Source organism: Triturus cristatus, chromosome 1_1, assembly GCF_964204655.1.
Source record: "Triturus cristatus chromosome 1_1, aTriCri1.1, whole genome shotgun sequence".
Taxonomy (NCBI): Eukaryota; Metazoa; Chordata; class Amphibia; order Caudata; family Salamandridae; genus Triturus; species Triturus cristatus.
Genome location: NC_140579.1, coordinates 124,429,587 through 124,456,626, shown reverse-complemented (window position 1 = coordinate 124,456,626; position 27,040 = coordinate 124,429,587). Strand labels below are relative to the sequence as shown.

General features: G+C 46.2%; 1 protein-coding gene across 1 annotated transcript in view; it reads right to left on the bottom strand.

The window, feature by feature from the left end:
• LOC146869747 (keratin, type I cytoskeletal 20-like) overlaps positions 1-15,839 on the bottom strand; it is a 46,974-nt gene extending 31,135 nt beyond the window's left edge. The window contains exon 1 of the mRNA XM_085614114.1: positions 15,189-15,839. Within this exon, the coding sequence (XP_085470240.1) occupies positions 15,189-15,560 (372 nt within the window). The 5' untranslated portion in view covers positions 15,561-15,839. The remainder of the gene's footprint in view (positions 1-15,188) is intronic.
• Between the last annotated feature and the right edge of the window lie 11,201 nt (positions 15,840-27,040).

Sequence of the window (27,040 nt, the reverse complement as noted above, 5' to 3'; positions counted from 1 at the left end):
GTTTCTGATTCTGCTGCTTGACTATCCTAGTCTTTTTGCCCCTGTTGTGATCCATGTTGGTTCAATCCCTGCATCTTGACGATTTCTCTCACTTCTTTCTTATTTCGGGGTTTTGTGGCATGCATCATGAGGCAACAGTTCTCTGATCGCCTAGCCTTGCAGTTTGTTCTGGGTCACAGTGTCATCTGTCCATAGTTGCTTCTCTGCTTCTACTGCTCCCCAATTCCCATCGTCAGCTTCAAATCTCTTCCCAGCCCATAGGTCAGCTTCTAGTCTACTCAGCACTGGGTTGCGTAATGTTTGTTGAGGCCCTCCTACGATTTTACCTGGTGTGGTTCGCTCCTGTGGGCTCTCCTTGACCTGTTTGGGGTTTGGTTGGTCAACCCTCCTTGGGATCTGTCTTCCGGACTTTCGCTTTAGATGATTTGGTCTGCCTGTGCTTTTTGCTCCACACCTTCTGGTTTCTCCTGACATTCTCAGAAAGTGAGGGTGAGGAAAGCTGAAGTGGATGGAATAGCCCACCTATTTTATTATAAACGTCATTATTCCACTGCAAGGTTCTTCCTCACCTTATTCCTTCACTCCTCCTGCAAGGGTTTCCGTCCTCCTTCATTGCACTGTGTGACTTGTTTGACTTGTCAGTTTACGGTTAGCAAAGGAGTTGTCTGTCTCCAGGGCGAAACTGGCACTCACAGAGTAAAGATGACACAAGTAGGACCTGGACTTAGAGTAATGCAGCTGCCCGAGGCGCCCTCACAGTGCCCTAAGGAGGGCGGGCATCTAGTGCCAGGAAGGCAGTAGCCCACCCCCCTTCTTCTAGGTGTGGGGACCGCTCGGGAAAGGAGTCCCCCTACTCTGGCAGCCAGGGTGCTGCGGTGCACAGGGCGCGTCATTTCTGGGGCGCGAGGAACGGGGGGGGGGTATATAGGCCTCCCCCACCCACTGGGCTTCCTCTTTTGCGCACTGGACACGCCATCCCCCACCCTACCGCTTACCCGGCATGGAAGCAGCGGGGGAGGCATAGATTGTTGTCAAGTTGTTCTTTTTCGTTGCAGGTGGAGTTACAGGGCGATCTGGAAGCAAATGAGTACCGAAGGGTACCTCTGCGCGGCAACATATGGGGTGGCAGAGCCCAGGAGCCTCATGGGACGTTCCTGGAAAACCGTGACGGCGCCCCGTTAGTCTTCGGGTGGTTGTGGGCCTGAACAACCGGGGGCTTGCATTGCTACGCTCCGCCCTGAAAGGGGCGTGAGTAATAAGGGACCATGATCCAGGAAGAGGATCACCGAAGGGGCAGCACAGACGGGGTTCACCCCAGTGCTGCTTGGCTCATCAGGCGGCCCAGATGGTTGCCCGCCCTTGGATCGCCCGTAAGATAACCCACCATATTACATAACGGTGTATGTAATAAACCTGCAGCAGTTTTTACCCAAACAAAAATTGTGTGGTGTGTTTTATTTATGCGTAGAACATGCATGCTATTGTGGTGGGGAGTGTTGCCTACTGCTGGTGCTATGAAGATTACCGTAAGTAGTCAGGCCATTCTTCCACGGTAGCCTGAGGCAATCATTAACCAGCAAATCCTTATCATCCACGATAGCCTGAGGCAATCATTAACCAACCCATCCCTATCATCCACGATAGCCTGATTCAATCATTAACCAGCCCATCCCTATCATCATGCTTCTTTTACGAGCCCGTGCCTTTTCTCTTGAAAAAGATATCTCTTTGTCCTTCAATTTACATCGCACAACCTCACCCAGAGAATGAGTCACCAGCTCGTAAACACCTGAACTTGTCTTACCTGACACATAATTACTGTGTGAGTCCAACGTTTTATAACTGTATCCAGCGTTTGCCTTTCAAAGTTCACTGTGGGCGACAGGCACTGGTAAAAACATTTACAGCGTTCCCGGGTAACCATTTACCTACATTGTTGAGAATTCATATGCATATCTGCCATGCACATAGAGTCTCAGAGAGCCCACTGACAACACTTCCCCAACGATTAAGGCCTGTGATTAAACAAGCATTGACAAAGCCAATAAATCTCACACTCGGAAGGGTGCCACTTTTGATTTATTTAGTTATGTGTTCCAATCATATGAAATTTAAATAAAAAATGTGAAACTAAAAAATGCTGGCGTCAAAAGGTGATAGGCCTCTATTTGCAAAGAAAAATATGTAAAGAGTTACATGCTGCAGTGCACTTGCGATGAGCCAAAAAGCGGTCGTAGACGAAGAGACAAGAAACACTGCCAAGGGCTGCAAACTGTTGTGACATGAAGCAAAATGTGAATAAATTCCAAACAGGCCAATGGATGAAGAGGGCTGACCAAAAATCCTTTTACTTATGTATATAGGTATGTATTGTTATTATGGATTCATTTAAAAACACAAGCCGTATCTCAAGGCCAGACCTAAAACATTTTTAAAAACCATAACATTGAAGCAGCATGGGATAAAAAATATGACTCTTGAATGAATGAATTAATGAATGAGAGAAGAAATTATTGAAATCGATTTAAATAGTTCTTTTCTGTGCCCTATTTTGTAAACAGCAAAATAAACAGAGAGCACGCTAACTGGTAGTAGTATTTTGACGAGAGTACCCCAATGAATTTTAGCGGCCTTATGCTTCTAGTAGTCGAGGTGTGTAAGCAGCAGTTTCTTTGTAATATACGCAAAGACTTACGGAATATTTCACACGTTAACAGATTTTTACAAGCTTTTCACTGTACATATCTACGTGAAAATAATTACTTTTCTACGATTTTTTTCGTGGGACAGTAATTCCTTTTAGCATATTTAACTAAAGAATGCTTCTGAATAACTCACCCTTTATACAGAAATATAGTGGGGCATATCAGTAAGCAGGCGTTAAAAAATTATCGCTGCTTTTGCGTCCGTTTTCGGATGAAAAGTGGCGATAATTTTATCGCTTTATTATTTGCAAGGTCACTCTATCGCGTGAAACCTTGCCTTATTTCCATTTCCCTTAACGCCCATCTTTGCATCTCTAACAAGATGCAAAGCAGGCGTTCCTCCCCAGGATAACGGGAGAAATGTCGCTATGCGACATTTCTCCTATTATCAAGCCTCACGCAAAGCAGCATAGCAGCAGGAAAAGTAGCGATAACCCCTGTTATCCCTACTTTCCTTACGCCTGCTTTGAAACTGACTTAGCCATGATATCCTATGGAAGGTGGATATCATGGCTAAGTATGTGAGACCCTATCAGCAAGCTATCGCCAAACTTCGTGGGATTATCGCTGGGTTTCCAGCGATAATCACACGTTTAGCAGTTAGCGCTAGGATTTTTATCGCTTTTGAGATAAGCGTTGCAAATAGCACGCTATCTCAGCGATAAAAATCCCCGCTAGCCGGCGATAATTATCCTAGTGCTAAGTACGCTTAGCGATAATTATCGCCAGTTCTTGCTGATATGCCCTAGTGTTCTTCTTGAAAATTGCCTTTTTAAATATAAAAGCGTTGCACAGTTTTAACTATTCATGAACAATTCTACCTGCATTTCCATGTTCTCTGGGCTTGATTGGCATGAAAAGCATGGCATGAGTGATGGTAAAGATAAAATTAAAACTTTGCACAGTTTGCAAGGGTCACGGAACATCGAATTTAAAAACTTGTGAGCGATAATACCCTTTGCACAGTCCTGTATGGTGGACCAACAACCCAACATACTAAAAACGTGGCCCATCCACCCTCTGGCTAGTCATACTGTGGCATTTGGACCAGCTGAAGTTTGCACATTGGAATAACAAGAGGAGATTAAGGACCAGGGCCATATATATGAAACTTTGGTTTTGTGATTCTCAAAGAGCGATTTTTAGAGAATCGCTACTTGAGAATCCCAAAATGCTATGTATGTAGGATTTGCAAATAATTTTGCGAGTCCTACATATTCCTTAATTGCGAATCGCAAATTGCAATTTGCAATTAAGGAATACCTCCTCATTCATTCCTATGGGCCTAGAGGCCCATAGGAATGAATGGGAAGACATTCTCAATTTGCGATTCTCAATTAGAGAATCGCAAATTGAGAATGCAATTTCAAGGGTGCCAGGGTGTCAAAAGGACACCCTGTTGCACCCCTGAAATGTACATGTGTGCACATGTGGCACACATAAATGCCTTAAAGGCATGTATGTGTGCCACATGGCACTTTGAAAAATGCAAAAAAGTGCATTTTTCAAAGAAATCGCAAATTACCACCAACTTGAAGTTGGTGGTAGTTTGCGATTCCTTAAGGCCATATTGCAGTTTTTCTGGGCCTCTTACATTGCATTTAAGGAATCGAAATTTGCGATTCCTTAAATGCAATCGCAAAATAAGGAATCGCAAATTTTGCGATTCCTTATTTTGCAAAGCTGTTTTCCTTTCATACATCCCACGTAGCTAAATTGCGATCACAAATGCTGAAATTCTGCAAATTTTGGCATTTGCGATCGCAATTTTGAATGATACATATGGCCCCAGATGTACAAAGAATTTGCGAATCAGGCCATATGGGATTGCAAAAATGCTTTTTCCAATGTACACATACCAAATTGCAATTTCGTAACAAGTTAGGGAATCACAATTTCGGTTTGAAATTCGGTATTTCAAAGCAGCATGCTTAGGGCGTCTCTTCCAAATAGTGAACTGCAGTGTTATGTATGAATGTTTTCCAACCGTCACAAAACAGTAACAGTTTACGGACTGCAGAAGCGTAGTGATAATGCATTTGCAACCAGGAAAGGGTCCCAAAAGATGCCTTCCCCTTTGTGAATGCTACAAAAAATGTGGGTTTTAGTGGAAGCAGTAGTCATGGGACCATGCTGGCTTCTTCAGCAAACAAAAAATAAAAGAAAGAAACGTTTCTTTTTAAACGCGATCCCGTTTTCTTAATGGATATCGAGCTGCAGGCAGCATTTAGAAAAAAAGGCTCTTTGATTAAAAGCAGTCACAGACATTGTGGTCTGCTGACCCCAGGAGGCCACCATCCCTGTGAAGACTGCGACTCCTAGTGGGTTGCAAATTGCGACCTACCTTAATATTCATGAGGTAGGTCGATTTGGTACCCACTAGGAATCACTATTTAACAACTAAAACTATAATACAGTATGAATTGCGGTGTTCAAATTGCAATTTGGTTAGAATATCAATTTGGAAACCGCAATTCTTAATCTTGATACATCTGGCCCAAAATTCTTTGGCCATACGGTTCAAAAGTCTAAACTGCCTGGAAAAAAAATCTACTGTAGGCAAACCTAGCTGAAGATAGTACCTGTAACTTTTTTCTCCAGCTGTCTTTACTAACCGTTCCAACTATGTGCAGTTAATCTGAAATACCATAAGCTTTAGATCATAGTAGCATACATGACAGAAAAGGTTTTTTTTAAATCCACAGAATGCAGCACTTCTATGAGCAGCAGCAAAGTTACCATCCTGGCAAGATGTCCTATGCACCCAGGAGAACAGGCGTATTCCTGTTTTGTGCATAGAACCAAAACAGAGAGGTGCTAAGTCCCACATAGTGGAGCTGCGGTTCCATGCCAGTTATGCACACCTATAGGAGTGGTGCGCGAGCTCTGAATCATCATCTTCCATTTCCCTTGGAGCCCAGTGACCTATGGGATTTGGAAAATGTGCATATTTGACTGTGTCAGAGACCTGAGGGCCTATTCAAAGTCAGGAATTTGACATTTAAGCCCGGCATGCGTGTGGCACTGTGCCCGCATGCCCATCCTTTTGGAAGCACTGTCCTCTTAGGAAATATCTTGGATGTGTTATATGTCTGTCGTGTCCTGCAGAGTGCTGGAGATGACATGACACGTGGAGTTGCTTAAGATGTTATATAGACTTGTAGTTATAGTGTGGCGGGGGAACGCTGGGAGTTGTGTTTTGAAGAACAGGAAACCCCCTTTATGAGGAGATACTAGCGGGGGCGTGGTCAGCAGCCCAAGATGGTGGTCGCTTGAACGACGAGCTCCGGGCTGGGGCACCTTATCCGAATCTTATCTGACATTCCTTACCTGAACCTTCAGCTGTCTGCACTGCGGGATGCTCTTCACCGTTGAGCGGCTTCCACGGAATGACCCTCCGGCTCGCGGAGTCAATGCATGAGCTGGCACACAGAGGGAGGCGATTGCTGATGCGACTCGTGGCCTTGTCGGGGGCAGAGCCTCGGCAACTTCGAGCTGTCCTGCAGGCATGGCCGGGCTGCGTGATCCGGAGGCTGGCTCTCCAGACTACGCAGGTCCCCGGACCGGGGGCCTTCCCGCAGCTGTGTTTCTGTCCAGCGGGGCCTGGCTTGGCTGTGGACTGTCCAGGATTTCCTGGGTGGCCTTCCCCATCGTTGCCGCCGAGTCTTCACAGTTGAGCGGGCCCATCATGTTCCTACACGTAGGCCACTACCTGGTACCAACCCACGCGCAATATTGGCAAGGATTTTGAATTATAGAGACCGAGATCACTTGTTACAGGCGGCAAGGGATAATGGCCCGCTACAGATTGATAACGTGAAGGTCTCAATATTCCCAGATTATACTCTGGCAGTACAGTGTAAACGGTTTTCCTTTATGGAACTGTGCCCAGCAAAACTGAAAATTATATATAATCAGCGCTCGTTATGTTTTGATACTCCGAACAATGCTTGGGACAGGCCGGACAGGACCTTTCCCAATGTCCAACCTACCAGGCAAATGGATTCCTCGCAGCCTAAATCATAGCACCCCACCTCCCCTCGGAGGCATAAATGTGGGCTTCTTACCCAGATTTTGGGTTCTGGTCCTCCGCCTCGACAACAGGTGATGGAGGGCCCTTCGTTCTGCCTTTACCTTCCGAACTTCTCGCACATCCATTAGCACCAGCCTGTCCGTTGATGCTAATTTGGGCTCGGAGTCTGACAGCAGCGTGGCACTGTTCCCCTCAGTGGTCTCGCAACTTAGTTATGATCCTTTGGCATGAACTGTTTCTGTATTATTTGTTACATTGCTCCAGACCTAACTCCCTGCTCGCTACAAGTTACTTGTACAGGTTGACATGCTATTGTTACAGTCATGCGTGCTTATTCTCCTTGCTATGTAAAGTGTTCTTAGTATATTTGCATGACAGGTAGGGATGGCTTAGTCAGCTCCCTGGCATGGCCCGCGTTTTGGGCTTTCTGATATATTGCTCATTGATATTGTTTGTACATCAATAGTGTTAGCAACCTTCCCCCGCAGGCGTTAACAACTGTTGAATGTGAAGTATGTTAATTTTGTTTTCACAGTTTGGTCGAACGAAGTTTGGTCGTTGGACCCAGTATTGGGACGTTGTTGAATTTTTTGTAATTTTGCCGCATGGTCTGGGATTTGGGGATGGGTATGTGGGGGGTGGTGGTGGGGGGTGGGGACCGGGGAGGTTTATCATTATCTTCTGTTGATGTCTACTGCCAAATCTTATACTTTCATCTCTTGGAATGTCCGGGGTATGGGAACTATCACTAAACGGCACAGAATAGCTGCACTGTTATACCGCTGTAAAGCCCTAATAGTATATTTCCAGGAAACTCACCTGTTAACCTACGAAACTACGAAACTACAAAAACGTTGGAGGGGTCAATTTTATGTGACTGCATATTCTGCCTTTTCTAGAGGGACTGCAATATGGATTCGGGTGGGGATTCCCTTCTCCCTTAGTGAGAGTAAAATTGATGACCAGGGTCGGTTTGACATTCTTCTTGGGGCATTGGATGGTAGACAGGTGGTGTTGGGTTCCCTTTATGCCCTGAATACAAATCAGGAAGCATTTTTAACACGCGTCTCTCGAGCACTCTCAGACTGGTCACACTACCCATGGTTATTGGGTAGGAATTTAAATGCGGTACTTGATGTATATCTTGACCGCTCCGATCCTCCCTTATCTAATACTACAGCGCATTCGCAGGCTGTTACCTTGACAAGATGGGCACAAGGCTGGAATTTATTGGATGTGTGCAGGTCCCTACATGTTAATATGCGGGAATATTCCTTCTATTCTTACCCACACAAGTTACATACTCGTTTGGATTATTTCCTTTGGTCCTCTGACTTATCCTCTTCTGTAGCGCAGTGTAATTATCTGGGCAAGACCATATCAGATCATAATCCCCTAGAATTACTGCTGAACTACTGGGGTCGTTTCCCCGCTCCTATCCAGACTTGGAGAATGCAACCTATACAATTAGAAGACTAGGTTTATCGTACCACTTTGGCTACAGCTGTCTCTACTTATTTTGTAGATAATGAGGGTACTGCCTCGTCCAGGTCCTTTGAGTGGGAGGCCTTCGCGGGGTTTCCATGGGAACCTTGGTGGGTTTGCGGAGGGAAACGATTAGGGATATAACAGACCTCGATTGGGAATTACAGGCTATGGAGATAGCTGCCCAGAGGAGCGATGAAGGCATAGAGCTTCTGCAGGCCGCTAGAATGAAAGATGCTGAATTATTGGAATGCTTGAGACTGATTGAATTTAATGCCTACACACTGCGCACACATTCCGAGGTGGACAGAGCAGGCACGTTGTTAGCGCGGTTGATTAAATCTTCTGCAACTCCCACTCCCATATTGGTGATACATAATGTTCACAACGTGTTGGTTACTTCCCAGGTTGAAATAAATGATGCATTTCAGGAATACTATGCACGCTTATATACCGCTTCCCTCTTAGACATGTCAGATGCTACAACATGCTTCCTGGCAGAGGTCCAACTTCCCTCTACTTCAGAATCAACCGACAAAGACTTGGCGGCTCCGATTACTACTGCTGAGATTCGTATGGCGATTAATGCATTAGCCTGTAATAAATTGCCGGGCTCCGACAGCCTCCCCGTGGAGTTTTATTCAACTTTTGCAACTACATTGATTCCTAGATTATTGCAACTTTATATCTCCTCCTTCGAGGATGGTGCCCTACCTCCCACTACCAGGAAGACATTGGTTACGTCCCTATTGAAACCAGACAAGGATCCGACTGAGCTCATGTCCTATAGACCTCTCTCAATTCTTAACACAGAATATAAGATTCTCAGTAAGGTTTTGGCCTCACGGCTTCTTCCGTTACTTCCCCGCTTGGTCCATACTGATCAATGCGGGTTCATACCCCAATGCAGAACCTCACTAAATATTCAACGGCTTCATGCCTTGCTACATGAGGCGTTAGAAACTGCACCACTTGCTGGCTGTTTATCGTTAGACGTGCGACAAGCTTTTGACAACCTGAGCTTGCTCTATATGTTAGCTGTATTATCCAAATTTGGCCTGCCCCAGTCCTATTGTAATTGGATCAAACTGCTCTACACTAACCCTACTGCTCGTGCTAAGACGGGTTTGAACATCTCTCCCTCTCATACTGTTTATCGGGGAACGCGCCAGGGCTGCCCCTTATCCCCCTTGCTAGTTGTATTAACCCTCGAACCTCTTGCACAATATTTGCATCAGGTTATTGTCCCCTACGGTATTCCATTAAGGGGTGTGATCCTTTCTGTATCACTCTACGCCAATGATATGTTGTTATAGTTCCAAATCTAAATGAAAATAATCATGCGGTAGCTGCTGTTTTGTTTTCTCAAATCTTGGAGAAATATTTGGCTTATGTCTTAACGCTTCCAAATCAGTCGCCTACTCCTTTTATGATACCTATGCTTCTCCCTATTTACAATTTGGTCAGATGCAATTTAGAGTAGAGCCTCTTACTTTTAAATATTTGGGGATTCACATATATAGAGCCAATTTGGACACCATTGATGGTAATGTGGTGCGGACAATAAATTCACTACGTTCCCATATTTCCTTATGGAATACGTCACCATTGACAGCAGCGGGCCGCTTGACTGTCTCGTAAATGGTTATGTTGCCCAGACTCCTTTACCATTTTGTGAATCTCCCGGTTGTACTCCCGGCCTGGATTTTTAAAACAGTTGATACCTTGTCTTCTTTAATTTGGGGGACGGGCAGACATAGGATGGCATTGACTAAGTTGCAACTACCTAGTAATGCAGGTGGGATGGGGGCACCTGATTTAAAAAAATATTGTATAGTCGGACTACTACAGTGGTTGGCATATCAGTTGGCAGGCAAAAATGTATTTGAAATTGGGAATTCCCCATACTTTTTAAAACAAGGAACCCTTCAATCACTGTGAGGCCCGGGTGCGCAGAAACTGCGGGATCCTCCTTATCTGCTACATATTGCATTACACTATTGGAAACATGCTCATAAGTTAGCAAAGCTGCCCTTTCCATACGCCCGAATAGCCCACTCTGTGGTTTACCTACTAGACGAGGGATAGCATCAATGACTCGGATAAGGGGGTGGACACAACAGGGTGTGGAAACAGTTGGTGAGTTCTTCCTAGATGGCTACCTGATGCCCCACGAAGAGTTTGTACGCAATCATTCCGCACCTGGTACTTTGTTTCTTACTCATGCAGCATGCAGTAATTGGTGAGTTGGTCCACTGGAATTATGCGGCAGGAGAGGTCCAAAATATGCACCAGAATTGATGAAATTATGTAGCAAGAAAATGATTGATAATTATATGGCATAATGCACACATTTTGTGATATTACTATCTCTTTTTGGTCGTTTTTATACTTGTATAGCACTATGTGGGCAAAGGTTTCACATCATCTGAACCCGCTTGACATGCAAATACAGCAATAAGCAACGGAAACTGGCTAGTCAACCTTTGCGAAGAGCCTTCCACTGTGCAGCAGCACGTTACCAGGGGGCATATTGCAACAGGCAGCGAGAATTATCGCTGACCTTGTATACCGCATTTTTTTCAATCCCTGGAATATTTCGCCAGGCTAGCGTTGTATTAACAACGCTTAGCGCCATGGCGATGTATATTCCAGCGATAGCGCCCTTTTCCATGGAACATCGCTGGTTTTCCAGCGATGTTCCATGTAAAACGGCGATATGCTTGGTGATACGACCCTGTGGTCGTATCACATGAATCCACCTCCCATTTTAGGTATGCCTTAGTCAGGAATTTAACAGACATTTAATTCTTGCGTTAAGGCATTCTTAGCGCGCTTAAAATAATCGCTCCCCCGCATTGTAAATATTGCGAAGCTGCCTTCGCGATATTTACCCATGTTGTTTCCACAGACATGCCTATTTTGCATCTCATTAGTGATGCGAAGTTAGGCGTCCTGGAAACGGGAGCACAATCAGCAAAACACACGCTAGCATGGCCTTGCTGATATCGCGATAAACTTATCAACGCTTTTCGCCTGTAAATGGACGCTAAAGTGGCGATAAGTTTATCGCCTACCCTTGATAATATGCCCCCACATTTTTAACAACATGACCTGTTTGAGCAACAACAAAAAAATATTTTGTTGACATTTTTTACAAGTAACACAAGTCGAAATTGCCACCTTTGCAAATCAAGCATTTTCATAGCAGCTGCCAAAATTTGGAATACTTTCGTGGCTGAATTTGTAGAAGAATAAGGGCTGGGAAACGAAGCTTTGTCCGGAAGCAGGCAGACTGGCAGACTGGCAGTCTTAACCCCCTACACCTGGTGCCTTTTTAATCCACCAACAGACAATCCACCCCTGCCTTATTATATAGGGTCGTTTTCATCCTTGCTTTATTACTTTGTCAGTTTTTCCCATCAAACTCTTCCTCCTTCGTTTCTGCTGTTGTGTTTTTCTCTGTCTTGCACTGGATAAAAGTCTATTGAGGAAAAAGAACTCCCAGTCCCCAGACATAAGTGCAGTTGGGCCCCACATACAACCACCGGCTCAAGTTAAGCACCCAATGCTCTCTTGAGCTCTGGAACAATTCTCTCTGTCACTTTCTAGAAAATGTCCGACTCTAAATACACAACTTTTTAAACAAATAACTGGCCTCCAACAGTTTAAGATATGTCAACAGGTGTCCAAGAAACCTCTGGACGGCATTGTGCTTAATAAGTAACAACCCATACCTGTAGCCCAAGTTGCACCAATGGAGCTGCCCAATCTCAATGTATGCGCAACAAGGCCCACCCGGATGCGATAAGCGTCTGCAGAACTACGCGGAAATAGGAAAATAAATGAATGATAGACCAATGTAGACAAGGGCCAAAGGTTGAAGTAGACCAGAGAGTGCAGCTAATGCCCTGGTAAACATCGCGTGCCTAGCCTCAGCAGCAGAAGCACAACTCTGCGGTCCATTTGCTGCTGGGTTGTCATGGCACCAAACATGCCCTATCATGGAGCCTGGGCAGGACCCAGGGGTGCAGATTAGATACTGCAGCTATCAGGAAGGGCTGCTTTGGGCCACTCCAATGATTGACAGATGAGGTGTATTGTGCAGAGCACTGGATAATGCACATGCAATAGAAGAACCAGCTGAACATGGCCTCCTTCTATGGTCTGGGACTAAAGGTGGTAACTGGCGGAGTGTGGCTCAATGGTTAGAGCGGCAGACCCTGAAGCAGAGTTCTGGCCAGGGACCAGGGTTCGATTCCCGCCTCGGCGGGGCTCAGGCTCAATTTCCTCGGACCTGTCTATTCTCGCCTCGGTGCCTATTCTCATCACGGGCCCCACGCTGCAACTCTGGGCAATAGCTTGCTTAGCCTCCACACCGGCCCCAACAGCGCTAAGGATGCCTGGCTTCACCCTGGGGGTGCCCAGGAGTGGACACTTCACAGGGAAAGCCAGGAAGGGTTCCACAGCGGTATGAGTATCAGCGCCAGGAAACCGCAAAAAGGCGACACCGCAAGGTGGCCGTCTGGTGACAGTGCGCTCTATAAGTACCTTGACTTGACTTGACTTGGCCTGGCACTATAGCGAAGGTGAAGGAGCGCGTGATCTAAGATCACATGACGTGTTTTGTCTCATCCTAAAGAGAGGACATGTTATTCTACCCAAGTAATCGGAGGTACTGGATATATTACTATATCTTATATATATCAGGTGAGATCTCTCCATCAGGTGAGATCTCTCCATCAGGTGAGATCTCTCCATCAGGTGAGATGGCATCAAAATAAAGGCTTTATGTTAAACTCCTGATTTGTTCATAATGCACATGGGTGGAGGCTAAAATGTGAGCCCAGTGGAGAATGGTTACCTTAGTCAATAGAAAGACGGGGTAGAATTGATACGCGGGTACACGAGCGCGGTATAAAACTAAAGAACATAAGGTTAAGATTGTTCTTCCTTACAATAGATAAGAGGTGGACAGTTCTCCGACAGTTCTTTGAGGGACATAAAGGTCATAAACCTGAAACGAGGTAAGATCTTGAGCCTGGTCCTGCGTCCTCCCAGAGATCGGCTTATGCGCCTTGTAGTGAAGCGGAGTTAATTCATTGAGATGGGGCGGACGTCTGTCACAAATATTTCCAGGTTGAACTTTGCAAAGAATCAGACAAGAAGCGCAATGCCCCGGCCATGGCTGTATACAATAATGCCTAAATGTGGCTCCACGGCAGAGGAGAAGGAAATTGATCAATGACAAAGGCAGGAAAAACGTGTGGACATCAATGCTTCTGATAGAGATCCCTTACTATGTAATATCTGTTGTATGCAAAGTCCCTTTAACTAACCTTTTGAAACCCAAGAGCGCCTTAAATGAAAAGGGAAGAGACGTCTGGAGTGGCACCTACCCAGATATTAGGATCAGTCTCTAAACTCAGGATCGTCTTCATTAATCCAATTTACTCACAAATATCAGAATTATGACTGGATAGCTGAGGCCCAATGACCCCAGTGTTGTGTCTGACAATCTATTAAAGGGGCCATGCAGAGCAGAGAAGAAAGACCCTCTCACTAGCAATTCGGCATCACCAACAGCCAACAATATCCGCTCTATGTTTGAGGACATCTGCATGAATTGTGGGATGTAATGTGACATCACTCGCCAGATGTCCTCTTTAAACATAAGCTATAGTTTTATTGGATGTCTGATATTTTAAATGGTGTTTTTTGTGTAACAGATAATTCTCTTTTTACTCCTCTGCCACACACAGGTTATATGTACCTATATCTTCTAGCTTTCAGGAACATTTTACTCCACAACAAAGAATCTTGCAGGGGCTCTGAGAGTCAACAGCATAATATCATGTCCGTTTGTACATATGTGTCTAGAACTCATGGTCTCGGTTTCGAATTCAGTGTCCTGACCACTGGGCCACACACCGCAGATATCTTGAAAATGGCAATTTTTCTTGCATGCATGTGTGTATGTGTGCATGCGTGTATGTATGTATGTACATACTTAAGCCACTTGGGCTATGGACTTAGAAAACTGTTGAACCCCTTTTGCCAATATATTCCCATTTCGAAGCGCAGCTTTGTCGATGGATTACATATGTAACGGAGAACCGAAGACGGCACATGCGTCGTGTTTTTTTCTTAATTTTGGATTATTTCATTCAAAAGCTTGGATTATGAACGCTGCATGGCACCTTTGTGTACGAAAGGCCACACAATCTGACCGCCATTGCTGCACTGCCACATGGAAGCGGGGAGGCTACATTGTTTGATGAGTATTCTATATTCTCACCAATATTTCAAGCAGTCTAAAGTGATGGGGTGATAGTCTGTAAGAACAGGGAACAACTGTAGGACAGATCAAGAGCCGTGACCAGACTCGTGTGGGAATTATAGAATATTCAAGAATTGTGACTGCTCTACAATGTGTCCGGCACACAGGTGAGACATTCCGGCATAGCTGTGGGCAAAGGCATTGTATATCCAGCTCAATCATGGGATTTACTGGTGTCACGCGGATATATTTTGCCACAGTTAAAGATATCCATGCATAATGATGGAGTTTTTTGGGCACAACGAGTCTCACTGTTTCTGTGTGATGATGCAAAATTCTCTGACAATGGAAACTCACAGATTCCAGTCAATAACAAACTGTCACCTTTCTCAGAATGACAAAAGAATTTAAAATGTCCCATTTTCTAAAATGGTGGAACAATTCCTTGTAGCCCACCCCTACTGATAGACTGTTGCTCATGTATTGTACAAGTAGTGTACGAGTATTTCTCAATGGCCCTGGTGGATTCTGGACACCTACCTCCGTACGCGCAGTTACACCCAGTGACTATCTCCTGTGAAGAATAGAAAGGCAAAAAGAATGTGGTCTGTTGATGGCCAGTGGCTAGACCCACATTGCCTGGCCCATGAAGCAGCCTGCCACACTGATGGCCACGCGTCCTTACCTGACCTTGGAGCTCCTGGATGGTCTGGTAGTATTTGCTGAAGTCGCGTCCGCTGGCGGGGGACACCTTGCCGTAGTGTTCCTTGATTGTGAGCTCGAGCTGGGAGTTGGCGCTCTCCAGCGATCGCACCTTCTCAAGGTAGGTGGCCAGGCGGTCGTTGAGGTTCTGCATGGTCATCTTCTCGTTGCCCGTCATCAAGAGGTTGTCACCTGAGCTGTACTGATTGACGCTGAACTTGAGGGGTGCATAGCCGACACTTGAAGAAATTTGAGTCCCGTAGCCCCCGGCCCCCCCATAAACACTGGGGGTCAGACGAACGCTTCGGCCCGAGGTTGAAGAGATGCTTCTCTTGGTGACTACCCTGCTGGACATCGCGGTGGTGTGCAGTGGACTCTAGATCAGTGATGTGGTGGACCGGCTGGAGAAGGCAGTGCACGGAAACAGCTGCTCCCTGTGGGTTTTATAGATCAGAAGCAGGGCTGGGTTACAGCCAGCCCCACCCAGTATGATTTCCACACTTTATTATCTTTTCTGGTAAAAGTGATAAGGGCGCATACTGAAAGTGACCTATGACCCGCAAGGCAGGGCACACACAGGTGCAATGGAGTGTAAGCTGTATGGACCCATTGAGATGAAGCTCACCGGCCAGAGAGGTTTACCAGGAAACAGAACCGATCAATACCCTACTGGTTAATGTGTATGAATGGCTCCATTGATTAATACATCTTCATGCCATGGTTTAGGAAAGAACAGGCCTGGCCAGTTTTCCTGACAGGGAACTTTGGGACAGATCTACTAAGCATGTATCGGTTGCAAATGCGCCCATTCGGTGTTTGCGATCGTTCAAAAGCTTTCTTGAATGTATTACAGCCACTTTAGGCGTAATTCTCAACCGGTTTTGTGAATGGACACTGATCTGATTCGTGCTTAGGGCCTGCAGAAAGTGTCCCTTCCAAACTGTGAATCCTCAGTGTGTGGTGTAGCAATACACTTTAAGCTATCTCCCGGTAAAACAGGGTGTGCAAAATTGTGTTACTTGCATTTGTGTTATTAAGGGAAATAGCAGAAAAAGGATTAGAAAACAAATGGAAGGATAAAAAATTCAAAACTGGCATTTAGAGGTACATTTTATTGAGAAATGGGTCCGCGTGTCCACTTTTGACACGAGGAGGCATGTTGCACTAATGTGTTTTAAAAAAAAAAAAATAGTAAAAAAACCACCAGCGTTGCAAACAGCAGCTCCTTGTGTTCTGGTCATTCATGTTGTTCCAATGTGTCTGTGCTAAATTCTTGCTGCAAAGGACTCGTAATGACGTGTTGTGGCACAATAGTGTCATTTTTCATGATAAGCGTTACATTAAATTATCAAAGATACGCAAAATTATGCTTGTTTAACAGAAATTCATCTGGGCCTTAATCTGTGAAATCTTCCTAGCACCTACCTACTCTTGTTTTTATGTAGGTTGAGGGCTACTAATTAAACCGGCCAACAACGGGTGAAAGTGACAATAATACTTTGTTATTGCATAAAATTATAAGCCTCAGATTTTACCACATAAGAGAAATAAAACAAGAGATTGACCTGCGGGAGTTGCCAAAGTCAAAATGTCAAATTGATGTGAAATAACTAGCCCTTTTCTCTGACTTGGCAAGGAGATGTGAACAGCACAATTCCTGGGGCTATTCTGATAAAACACTATGGAGCATATTCTCAAGGAGCTATCGCTGAGTTAACAGCACTTTATCGCAGCCAAAGTTGCGATAAATTAATCGCCACATTCACAAGCTAGTTTTAATAGCCCAGAACACCAGTTTACTTGCGATAGCAGCCGCAAAAAACATCGCCACAGATGACCCCCACAACTATCGCTAATGAGATGCAGAGTAGGCGCTCCCGTGCAAAAAGCCGCATCAACACCACACCGCATCATTCTCAACGACCAGCCATATCGGCGATAAGTCCGCAAAACATGCGCTATGGCGCGTTAGCTGCAAGAAACTAACACCTGCTCTGATCTGGTGAAAGTGGGACCACAGCCTGCACCACAAAATGGTGCCCAGCCCAGAGCCACACCTGAACTCCAACAGACACCATGGAGCCACAAATCAAGCAGCTCGGACCTCCAAGAGGGCCACAGTACCCACCGCCACCACACCCAGGACCACAAACTCCCCCCCCCCCCCCCCCCCCCCGGGAACCCCCTTCACCCCAGACCACCACAGAGGCAGCGCGGACAAAGACAGTGGGCCCACAGGAAACTCACCAGCCTCACAGACTTAACACCAGAGGATGTCATTGCCCACTACAGGCTCAAAAGGACAACCATCCTACGCATCCTGACCATCATCGCCCAACAGGCCGACGGCACCAACACAGCGGACAACCAACCTCCCACCCCACACAAAGCTGCTGGCTGTGCTGCACCTGTCGGCCTCTGGTAGCCCCCAACCAACACCCGCCAGAGTCGGAGGAGTCTCACAGCCAGCCACATCCAAGTCCCTCACACCTGTCCTGGATGCCATCAACAGCCTGGTACCCCAGTATCTATACATCCATCACAATGTGCAGGATCCGCTGGAGACCAAGCAAAGACCATACGCCATAGCTGGATGCACTCTCGTGTTGGGGGCAATCCACAGCACACATGTCCTACTTGTGCCCCCTGGTGACACAGCACACAATCACCACAACAGAAAGCACAGTCTCACATCAATGTGCAGGCAACATCCGAACATCGTGGAATCTCCACCAACGTCGTCGCCAACTACCCAGACAGTGTGCATGATACTTTCATCCTCCGACAGTCCATCATCAACCAGCGTTCCTAGGATGGCACCAAGGGAAATGCACCGCCCATTGGCAAGTTCCAAATGAATACACCTCAACTCCACAACCATGCAACTCACAACTCTGGCAATTCACACGTCACAAAATCACATACAACATGCAAAACAACATGCCCACCCACCAGACACAACAGAACAACTTACAATGGTAACCTGGGCAAGCCATGAACATGAGCCATCAACGGCATGGCTCCTCAGCCACACAACAGCGAAAAGTCGGGAGAGGTGGAAACCAGGCATGTGTGAAGGAGGCAAGAGAACCATGATTGGGAACGTACACAATGCCAAGAGTGGCGGGGATGTGCTGGACAGACCGCAGTATGCAGAACACACCCATATCCATGCGACATACCCCTCTGGTGTATGGAGTGTAGTGGACAGTGGATGCAACCATGTCACTCCAGCCAGTGGGGGAGTTCACGGAAATGTTGCCTGTTACGTCCCCCCGTAAGTGTGAGCGGAGTGGGATGGTCCAGGGTACGCCAGGCCAGTGTAGGGGTGTGAATAAAAAGCACGTAGCCCTGGGCGTGGTCCTCTTCTGGAATGTCCAACATCTCTGCCAGGGCGGTGCCTCTCACCCCGCCACAAGACCGATTACGTCCTCGTGAGTTGCCTGCGATCCTGTACGCCTGCCGTACCCCGGGCCGCTGGACCCCGAACCCATGAGGCACGCCCCTGCGCAGCCAGGCCACACTGATCACCTGCGACACCGGCGTGTTTCAAGGATGGCCCACCACGTGCTGGCGCAAGCTCCAAACCTGAGGCCCACGACCTTGGCAGCCTCCTCAGACCATCACAGCCTCTACGACACAGGCCCGCTTTACTCCTTTCTCGTTGACGTACTCTACTGCTGCATCCGGCCTACACTACGGTCAAGTAGATCACACATTTGGAACAATGGCAGAGTACATATGTTCATTGCAGATTTTATATCAGTGTACTCCCTTCGATGTGGTGTCACCAACTCTGTGCATGGCATTCGAACGACACATGTCTGTTGTTTCCTGCAGACTACTGCCTTCGGCCTACACTATGGACAAGTAGGTCACACATTTGAAACTGAGTCTTGATTTCATGATGTCCTAGGCCATATATTCATGGCAGCCTGTAATTCACTGTACTCCGTTTGATCAGGTGGTAGCCACCATGTGCACAGCATCCCAATAACACGTGGCGGTGGGCTCATGCGGACCGCTGCCTCCGGTCGACACTGCGGCCCACTAGGTCGCACTTTTGGAACTGAGTCTTGATTTCCTCATGGCAGAGCACATAAATCATGACTGAGTGTATGTCACTACACACCAGTGCTTAATTTGTGCCGGTGCTTAGCACCAGCACCTATTTATCAGGGCTGGGTCTAGACCAGATTGCCACTGCCAACTCACAACAGCGTGCATCGAAAAATGAATGAATTAAAATGTTCAGTGTTCATAAGATCGTCTCTCACTCTGTCTAGCTCCACTTATAAATCCATGCCTATTCATTTTGTGTTGCGGGGGTGGGGGGCTCTGATTGGCCTGGATTTGGTCATGTGTGCCTGCGACAGGCGGGTGGCAGCGTTAGTGCGTAACCTTTTTTAAATTCCACGCCGCCAGCCCGCCTTATCATCAGGAAGCACACACGCACCGGCAACGGCAGTCCGGCACGGTGGCACAATTATTTGAAGCAGGATTGTGTCGGAAATTGTGCAGCACCAGGTTTCGGGTATCACTCGGAGCTCTAAGAAATGTGTTTATTTTGTTTCCATTCAACGACATTGCAAGGAGGGGGAAGGTTAAGTTACGATACTCCGCGATGACTGTAACATTTTAAATCCGATAATAAAAAGAAGTGGGCACTTGGATAGGTGAGCACTCGGGGCTCTGCCAACCAGTGGTCGAAGTGGGCGGGATCGGCAGGGCACGGCGTGCCCCTACTTCTTTAATTCCAAGCATTCCGTTCCCCTACTTTATTTTGAAAATGCGTCCCAGGACGCAAGAAACCACCATCACCTATAAATAAAACTCGGTGTTCGTGACGGGCGGGGCGGGCAGAGAAGTAGCAGGACTCTCTTTTCCTTCTTGCCCAGAGAAGACAAAGACAGTGTCCACTTCTGCTCTGCTGCTTCAGCTGCCCCCCCCCACTCTTTCCTTCTTCCCTTTCTGTCTTGCAGTTCTCTTAAAAAAAAAACGGTGACTTCAAGACGGGGTTCTCACTCTCTTTCCTCTCCTTTCTTTTATTTGCTCCCCTGTGAAATGGATCCAAAAAAGAAAATCACTTTTGCAGGAATGGTCGTATATTTCTGACATTTAAATTCCAAAGTGCAGCATCTGTAATAACAGGTTAAAAATATGAAAAAATAACTAAATAAAGTAAGACAGAGTGGTAGTAAACTGGCCAGATTGATTTTATTCACACCCAAACAGATTAGCGCCACTTTTACAGAGTTCGCCAGTGAAGCGCTACTTTTGTTTTCTTGTCTTTGTTTTCCCTGGGCTTGCAACTAGTGCACCAATCCTGGAGGTACTGCAATGTGTGGATTGGAAAACAAAATGTGTACTGCGGCTCTACGTCCAGGGATGTGGTCTTTTTACCATACTGCTTACGTTGGGTCCATTCAGGGCCCTGTAGTCATGTCCTTAACTTTTCAGGCAAAAGCACTAACTGATTTCTGGAAAGTGAGTGTAAAAGCGTTAAGGTAACAATGTTGTTCCTGCTTACATTTCACATGGTTTGTTAAATTTTGGATTCCCTATGCGTGTTTGTTTTTTCCAGGATCTTGTTACTTTTTTTTTGTAGGCCGCATATTGTTCTTGTCCAGTGCGTCATTTAAATTGAGCTGCATCCAGGTGCTTATAGCCGGCAACAATTGGGATGTAGCTGAAGGCAATGCGAGTTTCTCTCAGTGGGGCAGTATGGTGTTCAGTGGGGGAGAGGATGTGGCCCTATGGCCAGAGCTGCTGAATTTGGAACTGTGGAACCAGGTTCAGCCTTAATAACCAGTCCACCAGACCACTCTCATGAGGGAGCACAATCCCATGCTGGACCTTAGAAGGCTTCGCAAGAGCGTAGAAGCCCTGGTGTCTTAGCACCAGCAGGTGGGCTCTAGCAGTGGCAAGTGTGGGTTAACCTTCAAGGCCTGTCCACATACTGAAGCTCACCTCGTCTTGAGGGCAGGCCTATGAAGCAGCACACCCAGAGCGACAGTGACTCTGTCACTGAGGTCACAGAACCCTTGAGAAGGGCCAGCTCTAGGGCGGTGCAACCGGTGTGACCGCACTGGGTGCTGACTTTGGGTGGAGGCATTATGTTCACAAGTATTTTATGGTTTTAAAAGTGTTTGCTGCCTCCTTCCTGGCCTCCAGCAATTTTCGGCAACAATAAAAATGTCATGATGACTCTGGTGATTAATGTATTTTCTAGAGAGAGATCGGAGTTTTGTCTAGTGGAAGTTTTGAATCATGGAAAGGTAGGTCAGAGGATTAATGTGCCTGCTGCAAAGAACATGTACCATGCAGATCACAAACTGCACATAATGTAAATAGGTCAGTGGGCTACTGCTTTTGTCAGAGAGATCCTTTTGATACTTGCAGTTTATCAGTTAAAATCCGAACAGTGAGCTATTAACTGCCATCTAAGAGCTGCATACAAACTGCAAGGTATAAATTAGAGCGTTATTTTGTCGGTTCCCCTCCCCCCCCAGTCTTTGATTATCCTAATGTTGCAAAAAGTGCTCTTTTGGATAGAAATCAATTCTGATTATTAAAGAGAACCCCCAACCATGGTATTACGTTTTAAATTCTGAGTTTGTGTTTCTCCAGACCAATCACTATTAAACTATACCGCCTACTAGTATGGTTGTCATGTGAATCCTACACCTTGTAGTCCTTAGTCTTATGTAACATTTTCTATACAGTGATTTACACACATATTGATTGTCTCTGTGTAATGTGTGTGATGTAAAGTGCTCTGACACCCTACAATGGTATGAGTGGCGCTGTAAATCAAATTAAATGCATCTGAGAGAGAGTATGGTTATGGAGACTTGAGAGGCACTGTTAAAGGGTGGTAGTGAGGGAATCCATGGCAGAGGTGGTCATTGGGGGGCACTAACAAGCATTAATGCACAGGGCGCCACCAGTGCTAAGGCCGGCCCTGCCCCTGAGGCCAGTCTGCCTCACCTATAGGTACCTCAATTGGCCTTGTTTCAGCAGTAGTAGCGGCAACTCACCAGGGATTGGCAATGCAGGATTTGTACGCACACCAAACTACGTTTGCAAACTTCAGTCTCTCTGCTTCATTCACAAGCACTTTTACCATGTGCTGCCTGCTGTGGGTCCACTGGAATTAATTATGCAGCAAAGGAGGACACAATTATGCAGCAGTGTTGACTAAATTATGCATTAAAAAAAAGGCTGTAGCGTAATGCAGTATATTTTCTGATATTTTATTATTTTGACGTGTACACATGCTAACAGTCTCTGGAAAGATTTTGCCTCATTAGTACCAGTGTAACATACAAATGCAGCAGTGAGAAAGGTGATCGGTCAACCTTTGCAATAGGCCATCCACTCCGCAGCAACACAAGTCACATTTTTTATTAACTTTTGATACGTTTGAGCTACAAACAATTTATTAGTTTAAATGGTCAGATCATGCAGCAGATCTTGCATTATGAGGCAAATATGGCAGAGCCATAATTATATAGAAAACATTTGCTAACTAGGATATTTTGCCATTCATGTTTGAACTGCTGATGACAGAAACTCCATGGCTCGGAGATAAATGGCTTGTGCTTCCACATTTTATCGTATTTGGGACAGTCTGGGATTAGAAGCATATCCCACTTTGTGGATGTATTGATATTTAATATCAATAACTCATTATAACCTTAAATAATCATATGTATCCATTGGTTGATTAAACTGGGCAGTGAAATGCCAAACAGATATTAAAAATTGAGATGTTTGTACATTCTGGCTACACCTCTGGCTCCGCCCACTGATCCAGTCCTTGGGTTATTCCCGCCCTCTGATTTTCCACCCACAGTTCCCCTACTTTTTTTCCCCCACTTCGACCACTGCTGCCAACAGATGACAATCGGCGCTTTAGGGATCAGGCCAGCACTGCAATGCGTTCAGGGTTCTGTAGTGGTAATGTTGCAGTGCTACAGGGATGGAAATTGCCCCCCTGCATGGTTCGGGAGACCCTGCACCGTGACCTGCCCCCGTTCTTCAGGTGGAGATTTTGGATTTTTGGCATTGGCACAACAATCATGCGTGAATGCTCAGTGCCCGATGCGCCATGGGATGTGACTCGGAGGTGGACTCTGTGACCTGGAAGTAAACACCACGTGAATCCTTCTTTACTGAATGTGACTACTTCAGCTCATGGAGCCGGGGAGACCAGCAGTGGTCGCAGCCACAGATTATAGTAGCAGGAAAGGCCTTTTCATTTGTGCTCCCAGGAAAGTGCGCTCCTGTTTTAAATTAGTCTGTCAAGTGGCTCAAGCCCCTTCAGTTGGGTCCTACTTTCCGTCCATGCGGACATGCATGGCCCAGGTGTGTGATTGCACATGTATGTGCAGTAGCATATGCTGGGAGTGAATGTGGTGTGACAGCGGCAGCCCACAAACTGTTTTTATTCCGTTAATGAGTGGACCCTAAAATGGTTGAGCAAAGCCTGCAGGGCTCCTCCAAAGCATTCCCGATATCATTTGCAGTGTTTCTGCTGGATGTCTGCAGTACCTCTGATGTGTTCGGCAGTATCTCTGTGGGGTGTCTCCAGTGCCTCTGCTGGGTGTCTCCAGTGCCTCTGCTGGGTGTCTCCAGTACCTCTGCTGGGTGTCTCCAGTACCTCTGCTGGATGTCTGCAGTACCTCTGTTGTGTTCGGCAGTATCTCTGTGGGGTGTCTCCAGTGCCTTTGTTGGGTGTCTCCAGTGCCATTGTGGGGTGTCTCCATTGCCTCTGCTGGGTGTCTTCAGTGCCTCTGCTGGGTGTCTCCAGTGCCTCTGCTGGGTGTCTCCAGTACCTCTGCTGGGTGTCTCCAGTACCTCTGTTGGGTGTCTCCAGTACCTCTGTTGGGTGTCTCCAGTACCTCTGTTGGGTGTCACCAGTCCCTCTGTTGGGGTCTACAGTATCTCTGTTGGGTGTCTTCAGTACCTCTGTTGGGTGTCTCCAATACCTCTGCTGGGTGTCTCCAGTACCTCTGTTGGGTGTCTCCAGTACCTCGGTTGGGTGTCTCCAGTACCTCTGTTGGGTGTCTCCAATACCTCTGTTGGGGTCTAGAGTATCTCTGTTGGATGTCTCCAGTATCTGTTGGGTGTCTCCAGTATCTGTTAGGTGTCTGCAGAATCCCTGTAACTGTTAGGTGTCTGCAGTACCTCTGTTGGATGGCTACAGTATCTGTTAGGTGTCTGCAGAATCCCTGTATCTGTTAGGTGTCTGCAGTACCTCTGTTGGATGGCTACAGTATCTGTTAGGTGTCTGCAGAATCTCTATTGGGGTCTACAGTATCTGCTAGGTGTCTGCAGTGCCTGTCTGCAGTGCCTCTGTTGGGTCTTTGCAGTATCTGTGCTTTGGTGTCTGTAGAAGGTCCACTATGTCTCTTTAGTTCTGCTGTAATTCTGCAGGAGCTCAGTTGGCTGCAGTAGCTCCATTGGGCGTCTGTATGATTGCTGGATGTCTGCTGTATCGACACTGGATGTCTGCAGGAGCTCTGTTGGGGGACTGCAGGTGTACAGGCACCTGCACCAGCTCTGTTGGATGTCCACAGGAACTCCATGGCTGTCTGCTGGAGCTACTTTGGGTGTTTGCAAGAGCTCAATGGGGTGCGTACAGAGGTTCTGTTAGGGGTCTGCATTGGCCCTACTCGTTGCCTGCAGGAGCTCCATTGGATAATCTGCAGTTGCTTCTCTGCTGAGTGCATGTAGTTGCTTTGTTGTGTTTCTGCAGGAGTTCGGGTGTCTGCAGTAGGTCAAATGAGTGTCTGCAGGAGCTCCGTTGGATGCCTCCAGTGGCTTCTGTCGGTGTCAAAAGGAGCTCCGTCGGATACCTGAAGCAGCTGTACCTCCTTTGGGTTGCTTCAGGAGTCCATGTGCCTGCAGTAGCTCAATTGTGTGTCTGCTGGAGCTCTGTTGGGTTGAGTGTCTGTAGTAGCTCTGTGTGTTTTCAGAAACTCTGGTGGGTGTTTGCAGGAGTTGCTGTAGTAACAAGCATTAACTATAGTGTTAAAGCAACACATTTCTGTGCGGGCTGGAGGTAACTTGTGGTACAATCAGTGCTGAATCTGCTCATATGATAGTCGGTGGTGGTGGTGGTCTCAGGCACTCAATTTCACTGACCAGGCCCAGTAATATGTACCGAGTACACTGCGCTGTGGTACATCTTTGGGTAACATAGGTGACAATGTGCAAAATATAATCCCTCAAGGGAAGTAAGCATGCCTTACACCTAGATGTGGTGAAATAGGATGTTTGTAAACATTCATCACTGGATGATGCTGTGATAGAATTCATGACTATCAGGGCAGCAGAATTTGACCAGAGAAACATATTTTGATTTGTGTGCCTGACTCTCAGTTACTTTAGAGGGACCAGCGGTTGGCTGAGGCTATAGATTTGTATGTGGCAGTGTTTAGTGCTTAGAAACCTTACCACTGTCTGTGCGTTTGAAAATGTTGCTATGCAACATATAAAGGGTGGGATTGATGTATTATGTAGTATATAATTATATCATATTGTTTGTTGACATGCATGAATCTGCCACTCCAGGAAATATTTGCTCTTTCAAAGAGCATACATTACGAGAGAGAAAAGGCTGTGAAGACATTTGCTTTATCTAATGTGGCATGATCCGAAATGTCCAGTTGGGAAGGCATTTTGCATGCTCTGTGGCATGTTGGAACATTTGAAATATGTGTCCTAGAGTTGTAGTATGCGTGCAGGTTTAAATTCCATGTGTAAGAAATAAGCAAAAAAGCAGTTGGATAATTGGTGCTGATGGTGCTTTGTTGCGAGGCCCCTTAAACTGAGGTTATGAATTCTGGAATACATCTTGATTTCAGATTCCGGATTCGAATCACCATTCATTTAAGGAAAATATTCAAAGACGAGCTGCATAATCTAGAAATGAAACCCCCAGACGTCTAACATTGGGAATATCGAGGTTCAAAAATGTTTCCTCCAGTATTTTGATGACCAAGTGAATTTTAAGAACCACAGTGCATATAGAAAATATGTGCCTCTTTTGTAATCTCTGTTGTCTGTGATACAGAACTACATTTGGAAACGCCAGTTAAGTTCTATGTTTTTTACTATTTTGAATTTTAATAAATGCACATATATTGCTTTGGGAGTGAATAACAGTAACAATCACAATTGGTAAATTAATTGATTTCACAGACCACTCAACTATTTATGATCCACCCGCCTTTGGTCACTGGAAGTGATAAATGGCTCATTCAAGTGTACTTTATGATTTTTTTTTCGCAGGGCGGGGGAAACTCCGATCAAACCCTTACTTGAGCAAGGCTCTCTTGCTGAAATTCAGATCCAGTATTACATCTGTCTTTCAGCAATGCCAGTTGAGTTTGTGGGTGGAGCCAATAGAACAAGTGGGTGGAGTCAGGAAAGTGGGTGTGGTCTCCGAAAAACATTTGAGCACCTGCACTTCATTTTTTACAAATTAAGCACTGCTACACACCTTTCGATGTGGTGCCAACCGGTCTTAGTGTTACATCAGAGCCGCAAGATTCTGTGGGCCCACGCGGACTACTGCTTCCGGCCTACGCTGCGCTTGAGCAGGTCACAGAATTGGAACTGAACATCGATTCTTCTAAGGCAGAGAAAGAATCATTGCACGCAAGGAGAGGCGTCAGAGGATGACGTGTTGCATTGGGGAGGAAATAAGGTTCATAGTTACGGAGGTGATTGCACACTACCGACAACTGCCCTGATGTCACTAAATCTGTGCATTGCGAGCCTACGACACGTGGCTGTGGCCCACTGCTGACCGCTGCCTCCGGC